At 46.1% G+C, this 11,166-nt stretch overlaps 1 protein-coding gene across 7 annotated transcripts in view; it reads right to left on the bottom strand.

The window, feature by feature from the left end:
* Positions 1-1,502: 1,502 nt before the first annotated feature.
* Positions 1,503-11,166, bottom strand: part of cdin1 (CDAN1 interacting nuclease 1) — a 75,249-nt gene continuing 65,585 nt past the window's right edge. For all 7 annotated transcript variants that reach the window (XM_084044788.1, XM_084044792.1, XM_084044787.1 and 4 more), the window contains one exon: positions 1,503-2,674. In XM_084044788.1, the coding sequence (XP_083900914.1) occupies positions 2,500-2,674 (175 nt within the window). In that variant the 3' untranslated portion in view covers positions 1,503-2,499. The remainder of the gene's footprint in view (positions 2,675-11,166) is intronic.

The following is an 11,166-nucleotide window of genomic DNA, read 5'->3' as shown; positions in this document are numbered from 1 at the left end:
CATGGAAATCTCGTCAGCTGACGCGGGTGGCGGGCCATTGCCTTTGATGTGGGTTTAAAAAAAGCTGTATTTGGTTTGCATTGTGTGCAGAAACTAATTTATAGGAGTTGACCCCCGCTCCTCTTTTGTGCGACAGCCATCTTGGAAAACAATGGCAGGAAGGCTTGAAACCTAAGAGGAACTGAATCTGCTGTTTTCCATTTTTTTCTGTCCTTATTCAACACAGAATTTTCCCTCTCCGAGTAAAATGTCTCTGTTTTTGTGTCCGAGAGGAGCCATAAACTGATGTCTAAGCATTCCACGACCAGGCAATAGGGCCTAGTTTAACTGGACACATGGGGACAGTTGTTTTGTACCACATGGAGCAGGGGGCCTGACAGAGGAAGCCACGGCCGCCTGGTGACCCCATGCTGACCCCATCGGCCTCCTCATGGAGGGATCAAGGCCTAGATGGGAGCCGGCTAAAGGTTAGAGGTTTAAGGGTAACAAATCAAGCAACACTTTACTGGTATTTAACCCCCCTTACCCATATCTCTCCAACTCTATAGCTGGCGCACGCACGCAAGCACATGCGCGCGCGCACGCACGCACGCACGCACGCACGCACGCACGCACGCACGCACACACACACACACACACACACACACACACACACACACACACACACACACACACACACACACACACACACACACACACACACACACACACACACACACACACACACACACACACACACACACACACACACACGTATATATCTGCTCTGGAGGTGGGAGTGTTCCTCTCTTCAATAACTGTACATGAACAGTTCAGGTCTGGGTATGATTACATTGCAGTGAGGAGGATGAGAGGGAGAGATGCAGAGAACAGGGGTGAAGGAGAGCTTATGATGATCTAACTCCTATTTCACTCTCTCAGCCTGAACCCGAGTCTTTCTGCAGGACAAACAGATCAGTGTTGAGGAGCCATAGAACCTATAGATCTAAAAATATCTCTCCACAGTGGTGCTAAAAACATGGTAAAATATAGGTTTGATTCAGTCTTTTAGCTCCAATATGCTGCAATATAATAAAACATGATACATATTACCGTCTCTGATATGATGGCAGGCTCTCTAACTTTTCCACTTACTTTGGTCTTCTTTGTAAGTGACCAGAACAAAACGTGGACCCCCGGTGCATATCTGCCTCTAAAAACATCATTCAACTTTACGTTCACTTCTGGTTCCTCTGGCCCAGCTGTGTTTCTTCCATTAGGATCTGCTCATAAAAGTGACCGGGCCGTAAACATGTGCTGCAGACGACGATTGCTCGGTACCCACTCTCCGCCATCTGCTGTGGGAATCAGGTGTTTTGATGTACCTGTACCACTTGTGTGGTTTATAAGCAGACTTCAATTGTTTCACAGATTGTATTCATTGTTTGTATTCATGGCAGGACATGATTCAAAATGGTGAAGTATCTTAATGTTTATTTATCCACTAAAAGTATAGGCAGACAAGAGGACAACACTTTGAGTAGAACAGAACATAAAAACATGAATTAATTTACACACTTTGTCATATTATTGTAGTAAACAGTCATGAAACCAAACAGAAATGCTTGTGACTCCTCCACCAACACTGCAAGGATGTGAGTAAAATTTATCACCAACCATTAACATTTACAATCAACAAATTCTACAGTGTACGATGGAGAGGTCATTGCAGGGTCCGACCTTAATCAGAATTGGATCCTGGCCCCCCCTGCAGATTGACTGAGAGGGCACTGAGTGACGTAGGTGAGAGTCTGGCCTCCTCCGAACCCCTGAACCGCACCTCTCTTATCTGCCTACAGAACGGAGGAGGTGCAGGAGGAGGAGGAGGAGGGGGGGAGGGCGACGAAGGACAGGGCCTTTGGGTTTGATAAGGAAAGGCCGTAGTGTCCTGCCACTGGCCTCCTGGACGTCCACCTCCAGTGGGCCACACAGGGGGCAGAGAGTTGACCGCGACCAGGAAACGCTCCAAAGACAGTGTTCTCACACAGGGGGTTATGAACCTGACCCTAAACCACCGGCCTGGCAGAGGTACAGAAAGTGTACGTGTGTATGTAGCGGTTGCGGAGGCGGGGTCAGGCACACAGAGACAGAGGGAGAGTGAGGGAGACAGAGAGGGCGAACAAGAGTGCAAGGGAGAGAGAGAGAGAGAGAATGGGAGAGGGAGGGTGAGGGAGACAAGAGAGGGGGAACGAGAGTGCAAAGGAGTAAAAGAGAGAATGGGAGAGGGAGGGAGAGTTAGAGACAGAGGGAGACACACAAGAGGGTCAGTTGGAGTTCAGGGGAGATTTTTTCCGCCAGTAGCCTCATGCTGCAGGAAGGCTAAATTGTTTCCGGGTCCACGTATCCACCCCCTGCACCCCTCCTTCCCTTCTCTCATCCTCCCATCTCCCTTCCTTCTCTCACACCTCACTGACCTTTATTTTTCCCTTTCTCCCACCCTGTACCTCCACCACAACTCCATTATCCATCTCTCTGCTCTGTGTTTCTGTCTGGTGCCACCCCGTCCTGACTGGAGCCAAGACACAGAGTGACGATATCAGTGGGGAAGCAGTCTTTGAGCAGGATGCCTCTGTCTCTCTGGCAGTCCAGCTCTCCTATGAAGCCGTACCAGTAGATCACAAGGCCCGGTCCAAACCTGTAGTGGAAAGGATGCATAACAATACCGCTCAAACACCAGTGTTTCAACTCCACCGTCATGTCAGTACAGTATGAGAGTCATAACAGAGACATGCAGACAGAACCTTACAGAATGAGACAGAGTAAGGAACGGAGTGAGAAAAGAGATGGAAAAGAGGGGGGAGTCAAGAGTGACTGATTGATCCGCGAGAGATAAGGTCGGCGAGGAGCATTCCTTTGATCTCTGTCCAGGAAACTTGTGCTGAATCAAACAAAAAGCCGCCAGGGAGATAAGATCTTTCTGACACACTGATATGCACTCGATCATATTACAATGGCACAGAAATAACAATATTCAAAGAAATAACAAAGCTCCAAGCGCGGCCTCAGGAACCACTCATCGGAAGCCTCCGGCACAAAACGGAGCCCACTGAGAGTTCAACAGAAAGGCTGAGGCCTAAACACCACATCCGCTGAGCTTAGCCAGTCCAGGCCAACATTAGCCAGTCCAGCAGCATCCAGCTGTTTCGTTCACGTCCACTTTAAAAGCTAAAGCAACTTTGCCTGAGTTGGCGAGCGTCACAGTTCCCAAAGAGCTATAAATAATAATGACTCACAGAGCGGCTGAGAAGTCAAGTTCAGACAGTATTTGAATGTAAGGTGTTTCTCCTCCGCCTCCTTTCCTACTCCCAGTCTCATCCTCTCATCCTTCGCAGCTTTTGTGTCTTACAGGCCCTATCGTATATCTGAAGGGCCGTTGAAAGTGCAGAGGCAATTAAAATTGAGTATTTTTTTCCCACTGAGGATGCGCAACGTTATTTCACTACTTCTCCTGACAAAAGCGATAAATCATCTTTCAAGCTATTTATTATGCCCCGAAGATCCGCCGGTGGCCCCCCTTTGCCTCGTATAGATCATACCTATTCTTTGAACTTTAGCTGCCATGCATAAAGACATGTCACAGTTGAACTCTTGAGAGTCGAGAGCCGCCTCGTCCCCCCTCACACAAAAACAGATTGAGGGGTTCGACCGTAAGCTGGTCCCAGACACCATCCTCAGACAGTTAACAGTGTCTTGGGGTCTCCTGAGACCCAGACAGGAAGCTGTCCGAAGGGCCACAGAGAACATCAGGAAGTTCAGCCTCAAGGTAAAGTGCACCAAAAGAACTTAACTCATCATCAATCATTTCCTATTACAAAATACTGAAATATTAAATACCCGAACACCCGGTGATACTCACATTAATAACAATTACAGGAATAGTTAGTCATCCCCACGGTGATAGTTTATGACCTTATCCTAAATAATCAGATGTATAACCTTTGAACTTTTACAAGAAATTTTAACAACATCAATAACCGACACTACTGCTGGAATCGGTTGTCATGACATCGCCACCTACGTGCGCATGCACTGTGCCGTGCACACACACATTTTCTTTTTCTTCCACTGAGCCTCGAGGCAGTACTTGTGCTACATACATATGTGCGCAGAAACAGACAGACACATGCATGAGAAAATATGCGCACGCACGCACACACACACACACAATTTCTCCAACAGGCCCTTAAAGCAATACATGCTCCCGCACCCCGTCCTGCATTCCGTGTTTTACAGTGTGTGATTTACGGTGCTGTATCTATGAGCGAACGGGCCAAAGCTAACAGCCCCGGAGAAAGCCCACAGATGCACACTGCAAGTTCACCACAATGTCACACACATAGCTCAGCCTCTCAGCACTACACAGGGCTCTAGGCCCCCTTTCTCTCTCTCATCATCATAGCCCAGGTCCACCACTGCACATGGCCGCCAACTCTTAATATGGAAATGTTATGGAAACAAAACCTAAACATTTACATTAGATGACTTTAGAAAAGGGGTTACGCTCCTCTTTATATTCTGCCGCTATGCTTCTACGTATTCCCCCACGTTCTGGATGGGAGTGGTGATGGGGATGGGGAGGGTGAGGTGCGGTGCGCAGGGGAGGGTGAGGTGCGGGTGGGGTGGGGGGTGGCGGGCGGGGTAGTTCGCAGAGAGGGGAGAGGCAACCTTCTGAAAAGGTTAAAACTGTACATCAACAGATAAGGCGGCGGTGTACGATACATCATGTCCCAGGCCTGTCAGGGGAGGCCAGGCACAAATTGAAACAAGCAAAATTATAAACACAGGGGAGCAATGTCACCAAGGCCTCTCCATACCGTAAAGAAAATAAATGGACTATGAATCCGACTCAGAATTAATACAAGTCAATACCACGGGGACCTTGAGGTAAAATCACAGAGACAGGGCTAGAAACAATAACACTGGTTCTGATGGGGGTGGGGTGAAAAGGTAGTGAAAGGTCAGGGGGTCAAGGCTGAGTATGATGACTGCGGCATGAGATTCACAAGAAAAAGTTCCAAGCGGCATCCAGGCACGTTCAGCGGAGAGAGTAAATATAAATATATGGGGAGGCCCCTTTATATACTTCCTCAAAAGTTACAAGGGCTGGCTGACGCGGTGATTGGAGGCTTGAGTTTGAGTTTGTAGTGCTAATTGTGGCTTATTATGTGGGCTGGATCCTCTTAACCTGGTGCGTGCTTATTATACGCAGCGCTTCAGAGTACAAGTCAGCCATCTTCCAATAAACACCTAACCGTGTAACGAGTTGGTGAAATTGTTTGTGAAATGGAGCTAATTTCGGTGAAGGGGGACGCTTGACGAGCCTGGGCGTGGACTGCTGCTGCCAAGGCTTACTGTCGTTAGTGTTAACGAGCGGGTGGTGGTTGCTTTTTAAAGCAGGTGCCGGGTAGCTAACAACGGCAGCTTAATGAGAGCAAGGCACTCTGGAACAAAAACCCTCAGATGGAGACGAGAGTGTTATTAGTGCTGCCTGTGCACACATGCACATACAGTAGTCACACACACACACACACACACACACACACACACACACACACACACACACACACACACACACACACACACACACAAAGAAATGCATGCAGCAAACTTTACACAAGACTAAGTGTACATTGTATTTTAAATACTTAAATACAGGAAAACAGTTTCACAGACACACATGCAATGAGAAAGACGGAAAAATAGAGGTAGTATTCTACCAAAACATAAATTGCAAACGAGAAAAATAAATAAAGATTTCAAAACGTCATAAATTGATTTCAATCTCGATAATTCTTTTAAACTTCTGAGCATCATTCCTGAATGGTCAAATAGCATGGTCTAAAATGGCCTGCATTTAACATTCCTACAGAACGGAGATCAAGGCTAATTGCATTTGTCACGTTCGGTGAGAAAGTCTAGAAAACTGGAGGCCGAACAATTCTGTCAAAATATATTACGCAACATGACAAATTATCAATAAAAAACAGACGAATTTACGTGCAACTTTGACACACTCTCACCTCATACTGCATACCACGTAGGGCAATTTTAAACAAACGCCCCTGCAGTGATTTAGATAGCGTAAGCCTCCACATGGCGGTGAACTCGGCAGCTCTGAGGTCTCCCCACAAAGACCTCTTTGTTTTGTGCGTCCATACGTCAGGCCACAAGGTAGGTAGACCGGTAAAGGCACTGCCAAACATTAGTTTTAGCCTGTCATTTCTTTACTTTCTCTCCCCTGAAATACTGGTCTGGAACCTGTTTGACGTCCTGCAAGTCATCTGATTTATACTGGGTTGCGGGCCATGGCTCGTGTGGGACATAGTCGATCTACAATTTCACAACGCACTGTGAGCTTGTAGATCTGCTATTTTCAGTGTTTGACACCAGCGTGCCACTAAGTATAAATCGGCATCAGAATCCACAGAGGTGGAGGTGGGGGTGGCAGACAGTTGTAACGATGCATAGAAGGAAGAAAAGTGTATGTGTGTGTGTGTGTGTGTGTGTGTGTGTGTGCGCGTGTGAGAGAGAGGGGGGGGGCATAGTACAGCAAAAGACAGAGAGTGTGTGTGGGTTTTGGTGAGAAATGGCCCGGTCCTTGCTGTCACAACAGTGGTCAGTCCTGGCTATAGGCGGCTGATTAATAGGGGTTTATTTATAGGGTGTGAAGTAGGTAGTGGATAACTGTGTTTGTGTGTGTAGGGGGGCCAGCGATCCAATGCCTGCACACCAGGTGACAGGGTCCTCCGTGGTGTCACTATAAGTCTGTCTGCACATCCAGTTTCGCTGCATGGCCCCAGCAGCTGCAGCAGTGCTGGAAGCCTATAGTAGGTCAGACAGACGGATGATAAAGACAGCCCTGATAACATGCGCCGCCACGCACACAAACAGGATATTTAAAGGCTTGTTCTGCCCGGAGGGGTGGCCTCGAACAGGGAGGTAAATAAGCCCTCGCTACATACTGAACTATACTGAACATCCTACTGTCCATAAATAACATGCTGTGAATGGGAAGAGTCAGTCGCCCAAAGACAAGTTATTAACTATGAATAGAAGAACGCCCCCCCCCCCCTCCACCCCCCCACCCTCTTCGCTGTCCCCCACCCCTTCACCTCTTTACAGCGGAGGAAAGGTTCAATTCTACGCAGGTATCTAAAACAAAAACACAAGGCGGACACGATAGCAGATGATCTGCAGACTAAATGAGTTGCCCGAACGTACGTGAGCACCATAATTAAGAGGGAATGGAGGGCTATAAAGAATAAAACATCCTCTGCCAGGTATAATTCTCCTCGACGGTTTTATGTGTTCTGTCAGTGTGGTTTGGAAATGGGACGTGGCATGGATTGTGGCTCTTCTTCTTCTTCTGTGACTGTCTGCTGTAGGTACCGGATGAGCTTACAGTACACAATGAAACCCTCAGTGTTCATTTAACTCCCAGAGTCTACAAATGTAACCAAATGACCCTTTAAGGGTCAATTTGGTTACAGTTGTACACTCTAGGAGTTACAAATGGATAAACACGGAGGATTTTACCGTGTACGCGTGTGACTGACTGAATGAAAGGTGTAATGTTGCCAGGCTCGACATAAGGGAGTGCGAGTGTGTGTAATAATGTGAGTACTAGGGGTGTGAGCAGGTCAAGTTGAGGGAGTGTGTTGTGAGTTTATGTGTGTTGTAGTAGGAGGTAATTTACGCCCACCCACCACTAAGGGATGCCGATTCAATCTATAACCCTGGGGGTAGCACCTTAATGTGCTGTGACTGGTGACCACTGACCATGCAGTACATACAGGTATATACAGTACATACATACATACATGGAGGCAACTTAGTAAACCTTTGCTATCAAATTAGCCATCAATACTTCCAGTTTGACAATAACAAGGAGATGACAGATAGCAGCTGAGTGGGCTTACAGCATTATAACAAGTGACGCATTAGACATAATGACATAAATTTACTTTACGTCAGTAGTACAAACCTTTCTTGGACCACCAAATTGACTTTAATTAGGACATGGACACCCATATCAAATGATTCTGTCCTAGAGGCACATGATAATATGTTTGGTTATAAATTAAATGAAAATGTCTAAATGTCATACTCAAGAAATATGTTATTAGTGTTGATATAGAAGAGTCACTCGTGATTTGTTTTGTAATAAGTCAAAATGCATTCAATTATAGCACATTAAACAATTTCTCATTTGGCTGGGGTCTCCTTAAGTACCCCTGGGGATCCCCGGAACACACTTTGAAAACCACTTCAGCAGTAAACACGGTGCAGAACAGTAGATTCCTCTAACAGCTCATCATGACCGTCTTCTTATTTTCCTAGCACCCCCTATATCTCTCCAGGAACCTTCATCCTCCAATCCCCCTAACACTCTCCCAGCACTATCAGCCGTCACAACCCTGACGCCTTCTGAAAACCCGGGACACTCTATCTCCCCCTGGCATATTATCACATTCTCTGCCCTCACGACCAGCCATGACCTCCTATCACCTCCACCACCTTCTCACAATTACCTACAATCTTATCACCCACCACGCACTGTCCTACGTACGGACCCTATTCTTTTACGAGAAGCTGTATTGATAATCCGGTTAACACACCAAGCTGTGAATGAGTTCAAACGAAATCTAAAAGCAAAATATTTCGTTTGAGTTTTGGAGGTTGTCTGCATTTCCGTGAGACAAAAGCCTACAAATTCACAGGAAAAGGAAATAAAGGAGAAAAAAAGACGTTGTAAACACCATTTGGATTGGATTAAGATCAGAATGTTCCAAAATCAAGCTTCCCCCAAATTCTGTACCCGAAGAGGAGGAGTTAATGAATGTTTGGCACTTGTTATATCCCTAGATCTACGGTGTCACGGTCAAACGCACACTGACACACTCAGGGCTCTTGCGGATGAGACGCAAACCCAAACAAGGTGTGGTCTGGCCACGGGCTCGTCTGTTTGGGGTTCAGAACTGTAATTTTGGTCCCAGCAGCACCAAGGATACCGTATACAAGGAAAACAAGCCGTCACAGACAACTTCATGATCCCCTTTTGACAAAACAGAACAATACACAATTCTGGTGGTTTGGAATTATAGGACAGCACAAACCTCAACTCCCACAAACCCCCCGACTAAGACTTAAGATTCTGGTTTATACAACCTTTCACTGTACTTTCTCTATATTATTCTTTCTCTAAACCTTGTTTGGTAATCACTCTCTCTCTCTCTCAAAGTCTACCTTTCTAGTGTTAATCCTCTTCACTTTCTTCATTTCATGCTCTCTCTGCAGTAGGCTTAACAGTCTGGCAGTCAGCATGCCCGTGAAGCTTCCCATCTCAGATATCAGTTCCCCATCCCTCGATAATGGCCCTCTACATCACTAGAATGGACTGACCTCTTCAATTATGACACACTGAGTGGGTATTCATTAAGACTTGATGCTGATGCTCTTAGATTGAATTGTATTATGGCTGTGGCCACAAATGGTATCCTCTACAATACTGATACCATGGAGTTGGACCAGCAGTGACTAGGGTCACCTTACAATTACATATGTGATTAAAGTGTTAATGTGTTATGTGTGTAAATTCCTTTCTAATAAAGCTATTGGGAATATGTTTCGTGAAAGACTTTGCAATGTTTTTTATTTTCTTAAAACAAGGGATGCAAAAGCGAGAGAACAAAAGACAAAATAAAGGCCTCGTCTCAGAGGCTCTCACTGTTTTCAGAAAATGATTATTTCTCTCCCCAACCAACACTGGCCATAGCGCTAGTTTGGAGATGTATCCAGAAAGCTCCTCTGGCCTTTGATGAATCCCCATGTCTGTAAGCTCTGCTCCGAGACAGGAAGCTCCCCGCGGTGGTGGTGGTTGTGTGTGTGTGTGTGTGTGTGTGTGTGTGTGTGTGTGTGTGTGTGTGTGTGTGTGTGTGTGTGTGAGTTTGGGTGTGTGTGTAGGCTGGGGGCTGGGTAGGTGTGGGGGTCTGCAGACAGAGAGGATCACAGCGTCGGGGGGATACACGCTCCTTTAACCTGTTATTGTGAACTCCCAGCAGCCCTAGCCGATAATTACCTCCCATCTCTGGGGAAACTCAGTCAAAGGCAGGCGAAGAAACGGCCATTTTGTTGTCTGCCGCCGTGCCTCGATCGAGCGCTAGTCCGCAGCCCCGGCCCTAATCCCTGCCCTTATCCCAGCCGGCTAATGTGTTTTCAATTTGGGATGATCCCCCACTACGGCCACAGCCCTAATCAACAACAGTTTGGACTGTAACCCTATCTGCCTTCGTAGGGGCTAGTTTGGCTGGCCTGGGCGCCTGCAAACTGATGCGTCCAGCAGAGAAATGGTGTGAGTGAGTGTGTGTGTGTGTGTGTGTGTGTGTGTGTGTGTGTGATATCATGTTCATGTATGAGGTCATAGGATGTGTGCATGTGATATGCGTTTGTGTGTCTTTCTCATCTTGCTATCTATGGAGATAAACATATAAACATCCAGTTTTGACCACATACGGACATACATACAGCAAGCACTAATTTGACAAGAAGAAGTTGTACACCTTTGATTACTTTATGAAATAAAGGTAAACCACACACGCAGGGTGGATCTATCAAAATGGTAACAGGTTCTGCATGTTTTACACATTTTAGAGAAGCCCATTATCACTGAAGACAGTGTTCCGTTATGTTAATCATAAAAAACTAAACAAATCAGAGTTCTTTCCCCTTCTGCCGATTAGATTGTATACGAGATATATATGCTAATGATTTATTATTCAACAATAATAATAATAATACATTTCACAAATACTGCTAAGGATATCTCAAGCTGTGGCAACTGTAAAACATGTTAACATTAACACAGTACCTATGCACTTTTGGTGCATATTGCTACTCCAAGACTATTCCTTATCGCTGAACTTCAATTCCATCAACACAATGTGCTGTTTGTATTAATGCTCAATCCCTCTGTGAGAAGCGGCTAGGTTTAACTTCTCTCCTCCTTCATTGGAGGCTGAATCAATACTAGGGCATGGAGAGGCAGGTGTGAATGTTTGTTGTCTAAGGCCTTCTGGCCTCTGCATCTATGAGACGAACCCAGGCCCAAAATTAGAGTGCGGCCTCTAA

This window comes from Gymnoscopelus microlampas, assembly GCF_963454915.1.
Source record: "Gymnoscopelus microlampas genome assembly, chromosome: 20".
NCBI classification, from domain to species: Eukaryota; Metazoa; Chordata; class Actinopteri; order Myctophiformes; family Myctophidae; genus Gymnoscopelus; species Gymnoscopelus microlampas.
Note: the sequence above shows the minus strand (reverse complement) of the source record. Positions and strands in the feature narration are given on the sequence as shown.